Source organism: Ovis aries, chromosome 1 (assembly GCF_016772045.2).
Source record: "Ovis aries strain OAR_USU_Benz2616 breed Rambouillet chromosome 1, ARS-UI_Ramb_v3.0, whole genome shotgun sequence".
Lineage (NCBI taxonomy): Eukaryota > Metazoa > Chordata > Mammalia > Artiodactyla > Bovidae > Ovis > Ovis aries.
The window spans coordinates 93,002,222-93,023,319 of record NC_056054.1 but is presented as its reverse complement, the minus strand read 5'-3'; the positions used below and the strand labels follow the sequence as shown (position 1 = coordinate 93,023,319).

Genomic DNA, 21,098 nt, shown 5'->3' with positions numbered 1-21,098 from the left:
TATGCCTTGGCCTGTACCTGTTCATAGGTTGGTCTCCTCCCATCCTGAGAGCTCCTCGGGGCAAGTGCCAGGCACGGAGGAGCATTCTGGTAATGTGACTGGAAGAAATACAGGGATGTACCTGCTCACACAAAAATGCGTGCTCTGCATTCATTGCTATGTGCCTTTGAACAAGCTGTCTAACCTCTGTGAGTGGAGCAGATGGCAGCAGTAATGCACAGAACGGCTGTGAGGACAGGGTGGTTAACCTGAACCATCTCACGGTGCAAAAGAAGGATGGTTATTTGACTAAGGTGTCTCAGGCAGTACTGGAATCAGATGCACATCCGACAGGGAGAAGGGGGTGGGAACATTCAGTGAAAATATCCTTGGGTAAACTCAAGTGATCTTCCCTGGTAGCTCAGATGGTAAAGCGTCTGTCTGCCTACAAAGCAGGAGACCTGGGTTCAATCCCTGGGTTGGGAAGATCTCCTGGAGAAGGAAATGGCAACCCACTCCAGTACTCTTGCCTGGAAAATCTCATGGACAGAGGAACTGGTTAGGCTACAGTCCATGGGGTCGCAAAGAGTCAGACACGACTGAGCGACTTCACTCACTCACGTACATGGTAATCCAAAGGCTGGCCAGGTCCCACATCCACCTCGCCGACCCAAGCCCGAGGCTCCAGGAGTGCTGAGTTCCACGGGTGGGATACTCCCCTTGACATGTGCCGTTCCTCCTGCTGAATGCCGTCCTTTGGAAAATTCCTCCTGGCTCTTTAAATTTTCTCAAACTGCTCGCTGAGCCCCTCAGAGAGGTGAACGTGTCCTCCTGTAAGGGCCTACAATCATGGGCATGACTCCCATGTGACAGTCTACTTTCTGAACAATTACTGCTGACTGCTTGTCTGAGCCCCACACTGAACTATCCTCTCCTGGAGGGCAGGAATTATTTTTTCAATATGAATTTCCCATGTGTCTGGCATATGCTGGAGGCTCAACTGAATGTGTGTTACATCAATAAATATATCGCTTTAGCTGTGAGAAAGAAAAATGAACAAACCAGGGATATAGATAGAAAATATTAGGATGCATCACTCCGGTCCTCTTCATCCATACCTTACTGCTGCCAGATACAATATTTCTACCTATAAGTATATATTCTGAGGCAGAAAGGAGAGCTGTGCTTCTACTATAACACACACTTGTATAAAATTGGCTCTCATATGGGAATTCCCCAGCAGTCCAGTGGTTGGGATGTGGTGCTTTCACTGCCCGCCCCTGGTTCAATCCCTGGTTGGAAAACTAAGATCCCACAGGCTGTGCAGCACGGCCAAAAAAAAAAGCTTTTATGAATCATAAGGAAAAGAATCAGTTAGAGAAATGAAACTAAGAAGATAACTTATAAAATAGAAATAAGATATGCAAAGATACTCTATCACATTAATAGTTAAAGAAAAGTGAAAGTATTAGTTGCTCAGTTGTATCTGACTCTTTGCGACCCCACGGACTGTAACCTGCCAGGCTCCTCTGTCCATGGGATTCTCCAGGCAAGAACACTGGAGTGGATTGCCATGTCCTTCTCCAGGGATCAAACCCAGGTCTTCTGCGTTGCAGGCAGATTCTTTACCATCTTAGCCACCAGGGAAGCCCATAGTTAAAGAAATATGAATTCAAATAGAAAAACAGTATATTTCCCTCCTCTTAGATGCATGTCTGATTCTTTGCAACCCTATGGACTGTAGCCTGTCAGGCTCCACTGTCCATGGGATTCTCCAAGCAAGAATACTGGAGTGGGTTGCCATGCCCTCCTCCAGAGGATCATCCCAACCCAGGGATCAAACCTGCATCTCTTACGTCTCCTGCATCGGCAGGTGGGTTCTTTACCACTAGCACCACCTGGGAAGCATCATGCTCTTAGATGAGCACAATTAAAAAAGAATTATAACGCCCAATGCTGTCAAGTGTGTGCGTGGGGAAATAAATAAACAGTCTCATATCCTATAGGTAGAAATATAAAACAGTAATACCCCTTAGAAGGATAATTTGGCAAGATCTGTACCTTTGATCCAGCTATTCCTCTACTAGATATTGATCCCTCAGAAATACTTGCATATATGAATGAAAACATATGTAAAAAAAGAGAGATTCATTGCAACATTGTTTAGACGTGGGGCTGGCAAACTTTCCTTTAAATGTAAATATTTTTGGCTTCGCAAGGCACATACTGTCATAACTAAACTCAGCTGCAGTAGAGAGAAAGCAGTGGTAGATAATCTGTAAACAAAAGGGTGTGGCTGTGTCCCAGTAAAACTCGATTAACAAAAACCACCAACCCCTAGTTTAGACTAAGGAAAGATCTTAATCCGAATGTGCATTAGTAGGCCATCTGTTAAACAAACCATGGTATTCAGTGGAACAGGACACAGCTATTAAAGGGAATGAGGGAAATCTGTATGACAAGAGATGGGAAAGTACTGACAGAGAAAGACAGCCAAGAACAGCTTTAAGTGAAAAAACCAAGTTTCCAAGCTATACCTATATGGGATGAGATTCCCATTTCCTTTTTTTGTTGTTTTGTTCGTTTCTGCTTTAAGCGCACACACACACCTGAAAGAATATAAACCCATTCTTTATATTAGTAAGAACTGTCTAGGTGGCAGGGATGAAAAGTTCACTTCGTACATTATACTTCTCTTTAACGTTTGGATTTTTATATAAAGATTATTAGTTTTAATTTGGAAAAGTATATATACTTTTTTTTTAAGTGAGAAAGAAAGCAGCCAGTAAACTTAAAAAGCTTGGGGGAAAAGGGAAATAACCACTTCCATTCCACGTGGTATGAGCCATCCCTCTGCATAGGCAGACATGCTGTATTCACTTGCAACCACCGTGTTCACACATTTTTGCAGTCTGCTTTTTGTAACTTAATATTCTAACAGATTCTTCCACATTTTAAGATATACCATAACGTGTAAGCCACTGTTCTGTTGTTAAGTTATTTCCAGTTTGGAGCTAATAAAGATTATCTTGCAAAATAATCCACATATACATTAGTGTGTATCGCTGACTGTGCTAAGTCCTTTTTCTAGGAGGGGGATTAGTGAACCAAAGAATATGGAAAATGTTATGGCGTCTTACTGAATATCTCCATATTGGTTTCCTAGGGTTTGATAAGGGTGACAGTGCAGCCAGCAGTTTATACGTACAGGGCAACGTATGAATACAGGCCTTTATACCAATAATATCACTACCAGTGTTACATGCAAACCATATGCCAAGCTCATTTACTCTCTACCACAACTCACATGTCGTGTTGCCATATTTAATATGATTCTCATGCAATGATCCGATCAGGTAGATACTATTATTATCTCCATTTTATAAAAGAGGGAACAAGTGTAGAGTAACTTAGGCAAAGTCACAAACCGATTAGGTGGTGGAGTCAGGATCTGAATCCACTTCCGTCTGAAGAGGTCACTGGCTGAACACTTTATTCTGCCTCCTTGGCCACAGCCGTCTATTAGACACGAGGCTGTTTTTGCATCATCCCCTAAAGCGTGCTCATGTCATAATGGCCCAGAAGATCACTTAGTAAAACTAACCTCCCAACAGCCAAAACGCCAAACAAGTCAGAGCATGGTTTCCACCCCTGATGATAATGGCTATTTATTTGGTCCTTATATTATGACAGATGCTGTTTTAAGCACTACACAGGAATGAACTCTTTTAGTTCTCACAACAACCCCATGAGGTAGACATTAGTATTATCTCCAACTTACAGACTAGGAAACTGAGGCACAGAGCCATTAAGCTCTTGGCCCAAGGTTCCCCACTAGTTGATGGAGGTGCCAGGTTAGAACAAATCAGCTCAGGCCCAGGATATACAGAGTACCCTGAATTACTACCTGGGCTGTCTTTAAGTGAAAGTCTTTCCTCTGCTTGAATCCTGAAGCCTTTAATTCAAAGGCACATTAAAAAAACAACTGTACCCGGGAAGGAGGGTGGGATGTATGGAGACATGAAAACATACATTACCAGATGTAAAATAGACAGCCAATGGGAATTTGCTCTATGACTCAGGGAACTCAAACAGGGACTCTGTAACTACCTAGAGGGGTGGGATGGGGAGGGAGGTTTAATAGGGAGGGGACATATGTATACCTACGACTGATTCATGCTGATGTTTGGCAGAAACCAACACAATTCTGTAAAGCAATTATCCTTCAACTAAAAAATTAATAAATTTTTTTAAAAGGGGGAAAAAAAAAACAACTGCACCAAAATAACATAAAATAAGCAAGAAACATTAATCCTTATCAGTGGGAGCTTTAGAGAAACCTTTATCGTTCCTGACAACACCCTAAAATGGGACTTGCAAGCTCGGCGCCAAGACGCACCTTCGGGGTCATGCTGTGGGTGATGCAGAAGGCCAGGTGCTGCAGAATGCTCTCCATGCTGTGGTAGTTCTGCTGCCGAGTGGTGCGCAGGTACTTCTGCAGAGCCCGGGCCATGGACGGGAAGATGGCTTGGGCAGCCTCCCTGGGGTCCATCACCTCCCCGGGGGCTTTCTGCTGCTCCTCAGCCTGGAGACGCTGGATGTGGATGAAGGCCTCCTCCACTGCGACCACCAGCCTGGGGGTGATGAAACATGGTACTCAGGACAGCAGTGCAGGGCTTGAGAACAGAGTCACACAGGACGTGGGAGGAGGACTCCTAGTTGGCCGCCAGCTGGCCCAAGGCTCCCATCCTCAGGTGTCACCCCAGACAATAGGGAGGTGAGGGAAGGGCAAAGGAAGACAAAGGCAAAAGTAATACACGGAATGGGGGCTCCCGGGTGAGGAGGAAGAAGGATGGGACTGCGGAGATGACTCCTAATCTCAATTCTGCCACTTATTTGCTTGGGAGACTCACTACAACGAAGGGTGACATGCAAAGAGTTTTAAGGCTCTTCAAACTGTGGCTACAAAAGACTCTGCATGCACTGAGGGGTGGCTCATGGTACAGAGGCAGCTTTATGGAGAACCAGAGCTGCATCCTCTCCATCCGGCCGCCCACACCAGCAGCCCCAGGGAACAAAGAAGGAAGGCAGCATGTATGATGAAAACCATCTTTGTCCACTTCAGCTAAAGTGATCAGCTCTGGAAAACCAGCAAGGGCCTGGGGATAGAGGGCGGGCCAGTCAAAGTGTGGGCTGAAGGCCAGCAGCTTCATCATCAGTTGGGAATTTTTAAGAAACGTAAATTCTTGGGTGGGCCCCACTCTAGACCTACTGGAAAGTAAGTAACCTTTGCGGGTGGGGCCGGAACCTGAGACCTGTGTTTTAACAAGTCCTCCTGGTGATGCTTTTGCATGCTAGGGGGTTGTGTTTATAAACTGAAATTTCATTCTGGTTAAAAAAAAAAATGTCTTAAGAGAACAGACTTTTGATTGCGAAAAGGGAGGGAAGGAGGGAGGTAGATGAGGGACAGATGGGGAGTTTGAGATTAGATGCAAACTATTATATAGGAGGACTTCCCTGTTGGTTCAGAAGATAAAGAATCCGCCTCAAGGCAGGAGACCCAGTTTGATCCCTTGGTTTGGGAAGATGCCCTGGAAGAGGGGATGGCAGCCCGCTCCAGTATTCTGGCCTGGAGAATCCCATGGACAGAGGAGCCTGGCGGGCAAAAGTCCATAGGGTCGCAGAGTCAGACACGACTGGAGCGTCTTAACACGCATGCACATTATATGTAGGATGTATAAACAACAAGGTCCCATTGACTGGCACAGGAAGCTATATTCAAAATCTCGTGATAAACCATAACAGGAAAAACACGAAAAAGAATGTATATGTATGTATAACAATCACTTTGCTATACAGTAGAAATTAACATGACATTGCAAATCAACTACATTTCAGTAAAATAAATTTTAAAAAAAGAGTCGGTGTACATTCAAAAAGAAAGCCTGGTCGGGGTGTTGGTGTGGGGGCTGGGCAGCGTACCTTGCTCTCCGCTTCTTCACCCGCCGCTCGTGTTCTGCCTCCTCATAATACAACTCGTTGTGACTTGAGTCCCTGCGCCGAGCAGCTGCGGCGATCATGGCCCGGGACTGACCAGTGGCGTTGTTACTGGGGCCTTTGGGGGAAAGGACAGTGGAGGAAGGACGGTTTTAATGCCTTGGGGTGAGAAACAGCAGAAAACTAGTCCACAGTCTGTCAGTACCGTCTGCCCAAGCCCTGTGAAGCCCATATACAAATCCCAAAGGTAACCTCCCAGAAAGATGAACATGACCCCTACTCTATGCTCAAAATGTTCACAAGAAGAAGGCAGTCTCCTGACACCCCAATCTGATGAATGGAAATGGAAAAAAAAAAAAAAAAAAGAAAAAACTCCATAGGAGATGAAGAACACTTGACAATTAAAATGCTGACCCATAATAACAGAGTGTGCTGAAGATGTTATTTACCATCTGCCACAGGAAGTTCCAGTTTGGCCATCAGAGCAGCTGGAACATGCATTTCAGCGATGAGACAATGGGAGAGAATGCAAGGGATGGGGAGAGAAGGACAGAGAAAAGAGTCAACGCCCAGAGACACTGAGCATGCTCCTGCTGAAGAGTCAGTGCCCACAGGGACAATGCCCATGCTCCCGCTCCAGTGCCATGGTAACCACAGCGGTCACAGAAAAGACCCACCCCTGGGGCTTGCAAAACGTCACGCTCATTAATACAGACCTAGAACTCCCGGTCTCATAGCCCCGACCGTGGATCGCCTGAACTTTTCAGAAGGACAAGGCAGATCACATGCTTTCTTGGGTAGTATCTACTTAATGGCTTGGCTGGCTAATGGGATTCTGCACCAGGTTTTCAGATCACAGGTGAAATTTACCAATCCTTTAGGATTCACAAGAGAGTGAACATCTCATGTAGCCAAAAGGATAAAAAACCAGCAACCAGGGAGGATACTGTCACCCAAACTGATACCACCTATAAATTACTTGACTTGTTAACAACATGATCCTCTTCTAGGCTGCAAAGCTCTTGCCCTGACCCAAGGTGTCCTGTTTCTTGCACTTACCCATCTGATAGCCTGAAACACAGCTTTGATGTCCCCACCCTCGCCTCTGGTCTCCCTCCACCCACTCAACCCTAGCTCCCAGCCAGGACTGAGAAACGCCTGTAAGAACCTCACCAGATGCCTGAACTGGGAGTTAGAGTCTTAACAGATTAGGGTAGCTGAATCTTCTGGTAATTTAGCCAAATTTTGAAAAGCAGCCTTTTCCTATGACCTTTCAATGTATGATGTTCACAGCAGGAGGCAGAAAAACTACATCACATAGTTTTCATAAAATCTCAAGAGGAATGGAACTCCCACACATGTAGACTGTAAATCAACATTTCTGTAAAAATACGTTTGCCAGCAAAAAAGAAAAAGAAAAAGAGAGGAAAAGAAAAAATTGTTCTGACATGAGAATTTACCATAAAGGCAAACTGTGAGAGGAACAGAACCAAATGGAACAGAATTTAATCTATGCAGTTGTCCACCTGCTCCCACACCCACCAGAGATATCACTTCAAGGCACATACCATCTACATTGTAGACCTTCAGCCCAGCCATGTGCTTGGCTGCTCGGAATTTGGAGGCTGTTAGAAGGTTGGGGTTATAGATGGTGAAATCTTTATAGTAATTTTCCAGAACCACCAATGCTGCTCGCTGGATACTGAGAAAAGAAGAAAAAATTAATGCAGTTTTTTTTTTCCCCCCACTAAGGTCCTATGTGAAAAAAAAAATAATTATCTTTTGGAGTCAGGTAAAATAATAAAACACCAAAGATAGCCTCATACAGAAGGCTCCTCGGTTTCACCACATCTTTTGTCTCCAGGATGAAAATTTAAAGACGAAACTAAGCCCCATCATCCACTGAATTCTGTCTTCTCCCAGGCCACATCATTAGCCACACCAAATGTAGCCAACAGGTGAGAAGGGACTGTTATAACTTCTAATTTAGATTTGTTTAGACTACACAGAACTATCCTCATTTTTCCAGTTTACAGAAGAGCATACTAAGGACCCACCAAAAGGTCAAGAGACTTTCAGATGGCCTCAGAGCTACTAAGTGAAAGAACAAAGAATAGGTTAAGTTTCTCAGGTTCCAGAGCAGTGTCTCCACGTACACCTCATTGCCCCCAGTGGAAGGAAGGTAGGGTTTTCAGTTTCCCATAGCTCAGACAATGCCTGCACAGAGCAGAGTGCACTGGAAAGATGCTAGCTACAGACACCTCCTTCTCTCAGTCCCATCCATCCCAGGCCAGCGAGAACTCCCTCTTTCAGAGGAAGTAAGACCCTTTTCCCTCCCCTGAGGTCTCAGCTGAGACCTCCCTCTTTCTTGGTCTGCAAGTCCTCCAGCTCCATGAGTTGCTGCCTCGGTCCCTCCAAGAGGGTATGTGAAGGGGACTCTCCCTGCCAGTGTCCTGAGATCTCTAACCCGTCCTTTGCTTGGCCCCTCTGTGAGTAGTGGAGGAGCAGAGAAGAGGTAGCAGGGTGGGCTGGGGGCGCTGGGGCACCCATACTCGGTATCAGTTGCAAACAGATGCAGGACACTCTCCAAAGAGTGACCTATACTAACACAGCCAGGGATTTTATATACCTCATCTCACCTGACACAATCATTCAAGGGAAGAAAACCAAGGCTCAAAAATCTATGACCTGCAGAGAGGTTAACAACTGCCGAACAGCAGCATGGGAACTTCAATCTGGATCTCCAGCCTCTAACCTGTGCTCCTTCTCCCAGATGTGCGGCTGCTGTAGGACAGTGTACATATGTACCAGCCTCTCCAGGTCTCTTAGATGTTCACTAACCACTGGTGTGCTAAACTCCGCAAAGTTATTTGTATTCTGCCCTTTATATTTGTCTTTCTGGTTCCCTGCTAAGTGCGTGTGTTAAGTCACTTCAGTCGCGTCCGACTCTTTGAGACCCTATGAACTTTTGCCCACCAGGTTCCTCTGTCCATGGGATTCTCCAGGCCAGAATACTGGAATGGGTTGCCATTTCCTACTCCAGGGGATCTTCCCAACCCAGGGGTTGAACTCAAGTCTCCTGCAGCTCCGGCATTGAAGGCAGACTCTTCGCCGCTGAAGTAGATGTGCTTATAAGGATTATTTACAATAGCCTGGGCACCAGGACACAACTGCCTTTAATTCCTAGAGGATTCCATTGCCTGCTACACCTCTCCAACTGGCTCAGGGATCTTCACACTAAGACCAGATAGCCCCTAACCCATCAGTTTGACACTGTCAATCTAGTCCTCAGCTCCCCTTGGGGTCGTGTCCCCAGAGTTTAACACGGGAATCGAAAAACAGTCTAGAAGTCAATCAGCTAACCTCCTGGAGAGCTGAGTCACAGCAGTACTTTCTGACTCATATCCCCACACAGCGCCTTGATCTGTGATCTGCATTCAGTCCAGGCTTAGTGTCAACCTAGACATGCACACTCATGCAGGGCTGGGGAGGAGTGGCAAGATCAACTCTCAGTAACAGAAGAATAAGATTCCTAAGAGCAAACCCACATTCAAAAGCCCTAGTCATTTCGTTTCTCAGTCGCCCACTCATCATGTTCATATTTAAGTACCTGCCTCAGTCAAGTCCTGAGAATGCAAAGATAGGGTGGGAGGAGCTTCTCCTTGCTGATGGAAGTGGAACGGAAGCTCTGTGACCACCAACTGGAATGCACAGGAGCCGAGGAAACGCAGAGGAGGGCTTCTAACCACCCAGGACTTGGGTGGGCACCTGGGTGGGCTTCCTGAGGAAGTCAAGTGGCCCTTGAGGTTTGTGTGCTACAGATCTTAGTGCAAAAGATTTCCCGGCTTTCACAGACACCCCTGCCCAGCAGATCCCTGGCTCAGCATGGCCAGCCTCCTCCCTGTCGCCCTGTCTGTGATCTTCCACCCGAGGCAGGGCACGTGCTGCTTCGGCACACCTGCTCCATCCTAGACTGATCAAGGCCCCGCCTGGTCACTCATCATAGACAAATGCTCAGGAGTTCCTGTGTATCTCGTCCCCCTGCCCAGGCGCTGCTTTTCCAAAGTCTCTGGGCTTTTTGGAGATGAGGAGCCCCTCCACACAGACACAGGTCTGTTCACACACACAGATTCTTGGCCTGCAGACCACTCCACCCCACACTCCTGTGCTGACACAGGCACACATCTCAAGAGGCCTGGATTCCAGCACAGAAGTATACCCCTGATCAAGATATAAAACTTGGTTATTCTCAGGCCTGTCTTCAAAGCAAACCCTCTGTGGTTGTGGGGTTTGGCTTTTTTGTTCAGCCAGCCCGCAAGGAGGGGCCCAGACCATCACACTAACTCAGCTGGGGTCTGCGAGGCAGAGCGGGAACAGCTGGACCAGAGCCTGGTGGCCATATTTTCCAACCTCTCTGCCCCCCAAACCACCATGTCACCCAGAGAAAGGGTGCCTTGCCCACACTCAGCTATGGAAGGGGGCTTCCAGCATGATGCTCTCCAAGCTGGGCAAGTCCACAGCCAGCACAAAGCCAGAGTCACGCCAGAGCCCCGGGCGGCCTAGGGAGGGCTCAGGGACCAGACAGCTAACACGGGACAGGTGGCATCTTCCTCCTCCAGCCCCGTCTCAACAGAGGCTCCAGAAAGCCCCAGAAGCAACTGTGGACCTGCTCTCCATCCCCACCCCAACCCCTGTCCCCAAGGTGACAGCTAAAGTGGAAGCTAAAAAAGGAAAAAAAAAAAAACCCACAAAGCTGAGATTTGGATTAAAATCCAGTCTGTCTTTCCTCATCTTTTTGAAGACAGTCAACTATGCGATGTATGACCGGAGTCTTGCTGGGAGTCGGCATGGTCACCACCTGCATTAAGCGCTGGGCTGTGCCCCTACTTATCAGAGCAGAGGCGTCAGACCCGATCAGGCAGTGGAGCTCTGTGCCCACCCCCACACCACGTTCTTCTCCGTGTTCTCCCTCACAACCGGCTATCAACGTCATTCCTAGCTGCTGTTAACCTCGCTGCCTCGGGCCATCACCCTCCGTCCCTGTACACCTTCAACGTTAGGGTAAACAGAGAAAATAAGCTTCGAAGCACCCGAGTGAGGAGCTCTACTCAGACTAAGAGACACTCGCTCCAGTACAACATCTGATGTCAATTTCAACCCCAAATGTGAAGTCTTTTGTTTCTATTCTGGCTCCTGATTCATGCTCTGGATTGGTTGAGCTTGTTCGATAACCAGGATAAAAGAAATCCATGACTAATGTATCTTTTGGCACCTACTGAGGGGATACCCTGCAGGGCACCCTGGCATCGGTCTAGGTCATGGCCCCACAAGGCCAGGATGCAGAAGCACCCCCTGTCCTCAGCCAGTGTGGGGGTTCAGGAGCCACCTGCCTCTGCTCCTTGTGTGCGTGCTAAATCGCTTTAGTTGTGTATGACTGTGCAAACCTATGAACTGTAGACAGCCAGGCTCCTCTGTTCATGGGATTCTCCAGGCAAGAATACTGGTGTGGGTGGTCATGCCATCCTCCAGGGGATCTTCCTGACGGAGGGACTGAACTTGAGTCTCTTCCATCTCCCGCACTGGCAGTCAGGTTCTTTACCACTAGCACCATCCTCAGCATCTTTCAAATGTAGCATCTTGCAGAGCCAAAGGAGAGCTGACTTTCAGGAAACCTTTCCAACCCTCCGGTCCGCACTAATCTCTCAGGAGCGTCTCAAGTGCTAGGCTGTCTCTCCAGCAAGCCTGTGAAAGTCTCCCCCCATCCCCCTGCACAGGAAGACACCTTCTGTGGCTTCCCCTGTCTCGTTGGCCCAGGCTGCTCATTGAGAAAACCCTAGAACTGCCAGAGGTATAGGATCAATTCTGAGCACGTATTTCATAAAACCATGGAGTTTCATAAAACCTCCGAGATGAACAAAAGTAAACGCTTCAATGAGTCCCAGTCTCCAAACCAGATCATTTCAGGGGAAGGAGGGAGGCAAGTAAAACCAAGTCGGTGAGAAACGTGCTGCCTCTCTTATCACCATCACAGTCAGAGACAAAAGGCAGTAACCTGGCTAAACAGTCCTCATGCAGAAACCCTGTAATACAGGCAGGTGGAGCCTGATGTCCAGATTGATTGTGGACAGGGCCCCACTGAAACCTCATGGAAAGGAGCACTTTCCCAAGATATGGAGCTCTGAGCTCAATAATTACTGCATTTTAATACACCCTCCCAAGGCATTACCCAGGGAAATACCTGTCTTCACAGACTGCATATATGTGGGGAAAAGAGCGCATAGATACACATAGCTTGTAACAGAAATTCCCTTGAGACCTGCACATAAGGACACAAGTACTGGGCTTCGTGGCTCAGGGGTAAAGATTCCTCCTGCCAATCCATCTCTGCTTCAGGAAGATCTCACACCACAACTGTTGAGCCTGTCCTCTAGAGCCCAGGAGCCACAGCTGCTGAGTAGGCATGCCACAGCTACTGAAGTCTGCGCCCTAGAGCCTGTGCTCCGCAACACGAGAAGCCACTGCGATGAGAAGCCCGCACACCGCAGTTAGAGAGAGGCCCATGCAGCAACGAGGAACCAGCCAGAAACTAAATAAATAACTTAAAGAGAAAGAAGCAAGCACAGGAATCCCAAATGGGCCTAGGAGAGGACAACACAGACGATGGAATACCCATGATCAGGACCAGAAGTAGCTGATATCCTTCCCAGTGGGAAAGTTAACCCCCACCACCACTTGGTCCAACCTTGAGCCCATGGACAGGACAGGGCAGCGATGAATCAGCACAGATGTCTGAGGGAATTCAACATCCACAGTGGAATCTGCAACTCACCCTTGCCTTACTGGCCTATTTTCTTTTCAGGACAAAGAAGGTGGAATGTGAAATGCTGCATCTAATCAGCCGTAAAACATCTTCCAGCGTCAGTGATAACCATCATACGAGTGCCATGGCAATGGAGCAGAGAGCTCCACCTACATGCTACGCTTCTAGAACACCAAGAGAAGCACCTCTGAACACAGTTCAAATTTTAGTTCATAAAACTCTGAAAGACGTGCCTTCAAAATATAAATTCTGAAAAAAACAAATTCATGTCCTGTGTATCTACACCTCTGCAGCCTCCACACGCTCTCTGATGGGGGAGAAGAATGCACTCTGCAAACGGTGCGGGCTTGGGACCCAGAGAGCATGACCCCTACTCTTCCATTGTTCTCTGGCCTTGAACAAGTTAACTCATTTCTCCCCACCCCAGATTTAAGACAATCTCGCTGTAACATGGTACGCATGCGTGCTAAGTTGCTCAGTTGTGTCTGACTCTTTGAGACCCTATGGACACTAGCCCTTCAGGCTCCTCTGTCCATGGGATTCTCCAGGCAAGAATACTGGAGTGGGTTGCCATGCCCTCCCCCAGGGGATCTTCCCAACACAGGAGTCAAACCCACATCTCTTACGTCTCCTGAACTGGCAGGCAGGTTCTTTACCACTGGTGCCACGTGGGAAGCCCCTATAACATGCTCAATTGTATAAAATGTATGCCTAAAAGGTTAATGAAGTGATGTGTGCAAGCCCAGTGTAGGCAGCTAGTCAGAAATTCTAGTGACAGATCCTGAGATCCAAACATACAGGTCTGAGCTGGGACTGGAGTCACACACGGTAAACTGTCTCATAAGCATAAATGTCAATGGGGACAATTCCAAAGTCAATGACTTCCTAAGACTTCAACAGTTGGCACTAAGGTCAGGAAAAATGTTGGAGACTCAGAGTCTGCCCTTCACTTTCCTACTTCCCAAGAAGAAGTTGCCTGCCTGGTTTACGTTTGTTTTAAAGATTAAATGAGATAATAAACTTTAAAGTCCTGACCTAAAGCAAATGGCTTATTAATGGTAGCACTGTGAGCTTACCTGTCCATGTTTATTGTGGGGGCCAACCTGTCCCCTGTGTGCACCTGGATGACCCTTCCCATCAAGGGCCAACATGTGGGCACCATGAAGACCGGTCCCCTCTATATTGTCTTCCTTAGGGACTCAGACTGTAAAGTCAGGCTACTCTCTGTTTTTACGCAGTATTTGCTGCCAGCTCTCAGCCTTCTGAAAAATCAAAACCATAGCTTCAGGAGTCATCCTACAACATGGACATCGCGCTGACTTGGAGTCAGAGGGCCTGGATTCCAGCACTGATCCTGTTGCTCTGTAAACTGTGTAAGTCATTTTTCCTTTTTTGGCCTGTTTACTGGCTGATGATGGAGAGAGAAGACCAACTATTGCATTTGGTTGTTGAGAAGAGCAAATGAAAAACTGCCAGTGAAAGCGTCTATAAACTATAAAGGATTATATGAACATAAAGCATTAGCATATTACTAAGGAATATGAGTATTTTGTAGCGAGGGACAGGGTTGTTTGTTGGCTAAAATATTCACCCCATTCCTGGACATAAAAACATGACTCAATCTCTACTTACATCAAATCACAACATTTTAGAAGTGAAGAGAGTTTCGGAGTTCACCCAACCAATCATAGACTCAAGACTTAGGGAAATCAGAGTCTATCTAGTCCCAACTTCCAGTCTAAGCACCGGCTCTTTAAAATACCCCAGAAATCATTCAGCCTATGCTTGATAAGAAAATGTACTCTCAGCTCTGTACTAAAATGACCTTATTTTAAGTTCTACCCACTGGTCCACCCGCCACCCCCCCAACTTCCTTCCACACCCAAGCCCCTCTTTCTTGTGAATGTCCAACAAATACTAGAAGAAAACAATAGTGGACATAAATCTCCTCCCTTTTAACCTTCCTATTTTGCAGATAAGGGTCTGAGACGTAAAAAAAAGCATTGCCCCCCGCCCCCCACACCCAGTACAGAGTTGTCTATTTCCTGTTCATTCACTTTTCCTTGGATTTGACTGGGACTTCCGCAGTTAATCTTGTTGTTTTTGTTCAGTCGCTCAGTTGTGTCCAGCTCTTTGTGACCCCATGGACTGCAGCATGCCAGGCTTCCCTGTCCTTCACCATCTCCCGGAGTTTGCTCAAAGTCACGTCCATTGAGTCAATGATGCCATCCAACCATCTCATCCTCTGTAGTCCCCTTTCCTCCTGCCTTCAATCTTTCCTAGAATCAGGGTCTTTTCCGATAAGTTGGCTCTTGGCATCGGGTGGCCAAAGTACTGGAGCTTCAGCATCAGTCCTTCAATGAATATGCCAAAGTACTGGAGCTTCAGCTTCAGCATCAGTCCTTCCAATAGAATATTCAGGGTTGATTCCCTTTAAGATTGACTGGTTTGATTTCCTTAATCTGGCACATGCTATTAAAATCAGAAATATTAAGGCTTTAGCGCTCACTCATCAGAGGCACACTTTGCAGCTTTATCTTTTCCCAGAGCAAAGAGAAAGGGTCTGACAAGGTCAGGTGGGGAAGCCTTAGTCACCTCTTTTCAAATGTTAATTGCTTCCTTTAGCTTGTCAACAAAAAGAGCTTTCCCAGTGTGTGAAAAACAAGAAAGCATTTCTTACATGCTATTGCCCCACACAAACGCTAGCTTTGTTGTTGATAATGCTTTCCGACTGTGGTGCTGGAGAAGATGCTTGAGAGTCCCTTGCACAGCAAGGAGATTAAACCAGTCAATGACTCAATGGATGTGAATTTAAGCAAACTCCAGGAGATAGTGAAGGACGGGGGAGCCTGATGTGCTGCAGCGCATGGGGTTGCAAATAGTCAGACACGACCTAGTGACTGAACAACAGCAAAACCCCACTAACAGGAAGGCATTGGAGAGAGAGTGTTCTGACCACAGAGTGAAATCCGCAAAGCCCCCTTTCAGGGTCAATTTTCATTATCCTACCAGCCAACTATAGACACTGACATTCAGAAAGATCTTAACGACCAGCCTTCACAACTCCATCCACAGGCAAGTAGTAATGGAAATTATGAACACCCGCTAAGTCCCAAGTTCTGGGATGGATGTGAACGGCACCTCTGGGGCTCACAATCCCATCAATGACGACAACCACCTGAACAGGTAAGTGCACTGAGTGACCCGGGGCTGAGACAGAGCATTTGAGTGGAGACGTTTCGGGTGAAGATCCACAGAGACGGCAGAGCCGAGTCTTTGAGCTGAGTCTTAAAAGATGAACGATGGTCAAACCTTGTGGAAGAAAGCTTCACAGGCAGAAACAGACTGGTGTTCAACAATCCTCCTAAGAGGCTATGACAAGAGCAATGGGGTCACAGGGGAAGAGCACCAAGGACTGCAGGCAGCTGCGGGAAGCCAGGAGGAGCAAGGGAGGCCTCTTTCTGGGTGCTGAGAAAACATGGCCGTGCCAACACCTCAATTTTGGATTTCTAACCTCCAGAACCCAGAGGAAATGGTCTGTGGTCCTCGGTGGCTCAGTAATAAAGAATCCACCTGCAGTGGAGAAGCTGCAGGAGATGCAGGTTCGATCCCTGGGTGGGGAAGAGCCCCTGAAGGAGGGCATGGCAACCCACTCCAGTGTTCTTGCCTGGAGAATCTCATGGCCACAGAAGCCTCGTGGGCTACAGTCCATAGGGTCACAAAGAATTGGATACGACTGAAATGACTCAGCACACAGGCTGCCAGCCACCATGGAAGTGAACACACTTCTGTGTAGTACAGAAAGATGGAGGCAGGTAGAGGGCAAGGCTGGGCTAAGGTTAACGGTGGCTGAGGCTCTGGACGAACGGCAAAGGAGAGAGGGTGAGCAGAGAGGCTGAGGAAGGAGAGGTCGGTAGGGACAGGGGTGGTAGAGAGGGTGAGCCAGCAGTGAAGACCCAGAGGATGTAGCCAGTAAAGGAGCCTGGGTACCCCAGCCACCCCAGCTCCTGCTCTTTAAGGTGTGCTACCCAGTAGATGCATTTTAGGCTGGAATCGGGTCTTTGAGAAAACTCTAAAATGAAGGATCCACAATGAAAACTGATTCAGCTCTTTGGGAAAGTCCCACCCTGGGAGAGAAATGGATGACCTTTATTTGACCCGATTGCTACTTCTTCCCAGGACAGTCAACAAGGCGACAGCTTCCTGGATGTGTGGGTATCACTGGACTTGGGAGATAAACTGATTTCCATGTGACCAACAGTCAGGAGTGTTTGCAGTAAAGCTGGGACTCATTCATGTGAGTCCCAGAGATGCAAATATAATTACCCCTGAACGCTGTTCCCACCTCCTCTGCTGAGAACTGGACACACAAGTGTTTATACTTCCTGGCCCTCCTGCCCTTTAATTAGAATGTTTGTCCTACTGGGGCCAGTAGCCTACACAAGTCCCACGTAGATAACAGGCAATGATCACCTTGGAACCTGAGGATAGGAAGCAGCAAAAGCTGGCATCTGCTTGTGTACACAGACAGGTCTGGGTTAGGATGCAGGAAGATGTGGGAGAAAAGCAGGATTTTCTGGGACCTTGTCATGACGGAGCAGGGGGGACACACATTGCCACTTGAGATCTCAAGGTGAGGCCCATCCTGAGAGGGGACAGTGGTCAGCATCCCTGTCCTGCTGGTGAGGTCCAAGGCGGCCGTTCCTTAGGCAACATGGATTCCCCAGTGACCCAGGCCTGCTAGAACCTCAGCTACAGTGACCACGTTTTCTGAATCGAGATCTGCAAACCAGCAGGTGTCCCTGGATGACGCTTTGAGCACCGGCTGCAGACAAGCCCTGCAGGAGATCCCACTGAAAGCCAGCAAACTGCAACCAGAAGCCAGGATAGCTACTTCCAGGAGGAAGGAGGTGAAATGAACGTGCAGTTTGGAGGGCACTCAGGGCACTTCAGGCTCTTTACTGTCTCTGTTAAGGGAAGCACAGTAACTGAAACCACCCACCCTGGCCAAGCACCATAGTAACCATGTGGACGAGTTATTTTACAACAGATCTTGGTAAGGAACACAGAACTAATAAGCCACCACCAAGCGGAAGAGTTCAGGAAAGGTCAAATGGAGATACCACATGTCCAACCACCTCCCAGAATCCTTCTCGCTGGGATCCATCTTGGCTGAGCAATGGATAAGCCACCAGGAAGGACCCTGAGTCAGAATGACCAGCCAAAGAAAACCCAGAAACTAATCCCATCACCATAAAACCGAGACTGCAAGCCACGTGGCAGAGCAGTTCTCCTGGGTTCCCTCACCCTATTACTCTCCACTTGGGTGCCTGTTCCCAATAAAGTCTCTTGCTTTGTCAGCTCATGTGTCTCCCTGGACAATTCATTCCTGAGCGTCAGACAAGAGCCCACTCTTGGGCCCTAGAAGGGGGTCACTCCTTCCTGTAACATCCTCCTTTAAGTTCCTGCTAAGAAAGTGTAACCTGGGAAACATCCTCTCTAATAAAACAAGGAAAGCCACAAAGAACCAGCTCAGAGGAGATCACACTGTCAGCACTGGGAGGAGCCGTGAGCACAGAAGTGGCTGACAGCTTCATACAACACCCTGGTCCGCCTAGTCGCAGGAACTGAACGACCAGACGCATGGCATCCGTCTAGGCTGGAACACCGCCATCACCGGGAGGCTCTGAGCTAGCTGACACTGCTGATGAGAGTCTCCACCTAGGGGATGATCCAGTCACGCCTGACTGTCCCACAACAGAGAGATGCTGGCAGACCCCCGCACTTGGGGGGAGCTGTGCCTCCCGTCAAGTGACAGGCTTGGTTATGGCCACGTCTGCCCAGAGAGCTTGCAGCCCACTTCCAGCCAGGGCACAAGCCCCAGTGCACTGTCACCTCCCAAGGGTCCAACCTGGGCTGCACCTGCCATGCCTGCGAAGGGAACCCTGCCTTCCAAGCTTTAAATCACTGAGCTGAATCACACCAGATAAACGTCAAAGACAACCACCTGTTCTGGGTGCCTCGAAAAGCAGATTCAGATCAGGACTGAGAGCAGCTCCAGACCCACCCAGGATGCTCGGCTGGCCTACTCGTATCCAGCCTCACATCCCTTGACTCGGGTACCTCTGGCCCTAAGAAGAACTGCAAGTGCCCATATGGAAAGATCTGGAGCCCAAGGGCAACAGGCCTAGCCAATGGATCTCTACTTACAGAGACTAATCGAGGCCAATACAGAGCAGGGCAGGGAAAGAGGGTCCTGCCCACTTGCCCTCAAGTGCTGTTAGCACAGCACACACACTGCACTAAGTCACACCCACTGGTCTGTGGAGGAGGCATGAAGAATGCTGGGCTGGCCGCGGGGCGAGTCCCTGGAAAACAGACCACACACCAATCTGGTGTGGACCCACCAGCCGCCCAGGGCCCTTGGGGAGACGGTAGAAACCAGGGTCACGTCCTGAGCTCCGGCCTGTCCGCTCTGCCTTGGAGCAGGGCTTGTGGGCAGATGCCGTGAGAGGGCAGCCTTCCCAGCTGTGGCTGCTGCCAGCAGGCAGCTGAGCAAACACAGGCTCACGGTGTCCAGCACCTTACACTCTCATTAAAGCCACTTTTAACAGGCACCACAGGGCCAAACCACAAACGGCAGCTCTGAGCCCACCTTCCAAATTCTCCCACGGCAGAGCAGAGACTGAGCAAAACCTGACACTCTGCTCTTCCGCTCTTACTCGTTCCTACCCTTTGTGTCCTTAGGGAGTGGGGATGGGGACTACGACTCTTTTTACTGAAGAGCAGTTACACAAGAAGGGATATTTCTAAAAATGAGACTGCGTGCAAAGCCACAACCATAAAAATCATGAACCAAGGCCTCTGGTGGTCATTTAAAAACATTCCCAACTTCAAAGGTGATGGAGCCAGGCTCGCAGACAGCTGGTGCTGGTCTTGCATATGGAAGGGAGGGGTCCACAGCCCAGCACGACAACCAAGCCTGATCAGCAGTGTAATCACCGGTTTTGATATTATTTGACCCAGAATCACAGACATAAGATTTCCAGTGGAGCTAGATAAACCCTGAAATAACCTTAACCTCCCTAGGAGACTCTCCCTTTCTCACTTCTAACTGGAAAGCCAAAGTGCCATGGAGAGAAACAAGGCCCCCTACTCAAGCTAAGAGGAAGCAGGCATGAGCTGGAGAGAGGACAACAGGAGCTCTGTTTCACGGGGTCAGGCTATGCTCACTGATCTGTGGTTTCCTGGGGCTTTGGGGTCAAAGGTCAACAGTATGGGGAATGTTCCCATCCTTAGCTCAGCCACCACAGATTGGGTGGCTTAAACAACGAAACTTCTTTTCCTACAGATCTGGAGCCTCAAAGTTAAGTTCAAGGTCTAGCCAATTCAGTTTCTGCTGAAGACTCTCCCTGGCTTGCAGATGGCTGCCTTCTCACTATGCTCTCATATGGTCCTTCTCCAGTCCTCATGCACCAGGAGAGAATGCACACAGGTAAGATCTCTGGTGCTTCTTATAAGGACACTAATTTACAAGACCGATGACCTCCCTTAACCCTAATTACTTCTTTAGAGGTCCTAACTCCAAATACAGCCAAACTGGGGTTTAGAGCTTCAACCTATGTATTTGTATGTGTGTTCAGTTACTCAGTTGTGTCCAGCTCTTTAAGACCCCTGGGACTGTAGCCCACCAGGTTCCTCTGCCCAGGGGATTTTTCAGGCATGAGTACTAGAGTGGGTTGCCATTTCCTCCTCCAGGGGATCTTCCCCACCTAGGGATCGAACCTGCATCTCCTGCATTGCAGGCAGATTCTTTACCACTGAGCATTCAAGGAAGTCCCTCAACCTATGGATCTGGGGGTATGCAATTCAGCCTGTAACATTCCATCTCTGGTTCCTCCAAATTCATGTCCTTCTTGCATGCAAAGCACATAAGCACATTCATCCATCCCCACAATTCCCAGACCCTGAAATTATTCCAGCATCAACTCTAAGTGTAAAGTCCAAAATCTCATCTAATCAGATATGGATGGGACTTGAGGCAAAATTCCTCCCCAGCTGTGAACTGTGAAACCACACAAGTTATGCATTTCCAAAATTTCATGGTGAATCAGGCACAAGAGAGACATTCCCATTCCAGAAAGACAAAACTGGAAAGAAAGAAGGGGTGATGGGTCCTAAGCAACTCCAAAACCTAGCAAGGTAAATTCCATTAGATCTTAACACTTGAGAATGATCTTCTTGGGCTTAACATTTTGTCCCTGGGGCCCACTGGGGCGGCCCATCACCCTCCTAAGGCTCT

At 48.1% G+C, this 21,098-nt stretch overlaps 1 protein-coding gene across 3 annotated transcripts in view; it reads right to left on the bottom strand.

Annotated features, from left to right (window-relative positions):
* The window catches only part of VANGL1 (VANGL planar cell polarity protein 1), a 58,792-nt gene that overhangs the window by 7,638 nt on the left and 30,056 nt on the right, over positions 1–21,098 (bottom strand). For 2 of the 3 annotated variants that reach the window (XM_042252993.1, XM_042252994.1), the window contains 4 exons: positions 7,545–7,678; positions 6,426–6,464; positions 5,962–6,094; positions 4,379–4,613 (listed from right to left, as the gene is read on the bottom strand). In XM_042252993.1, coding sequence (XP_042108927.1) covers positions 4,379–4,613; positions 5,962–6,094; positions 6,426–6,464; positions 7,545–7,678 — 541 coding nt within the window. The remainder of the gene's footprint in view (positions 1–4,378; positions 4,614–5,961; positions 6,095–6,425; positions 6,465–7,544; positions 7,679–21,098) is intronic. The other variant, XM_012179163.3, reaches the window with a different exon arrangement.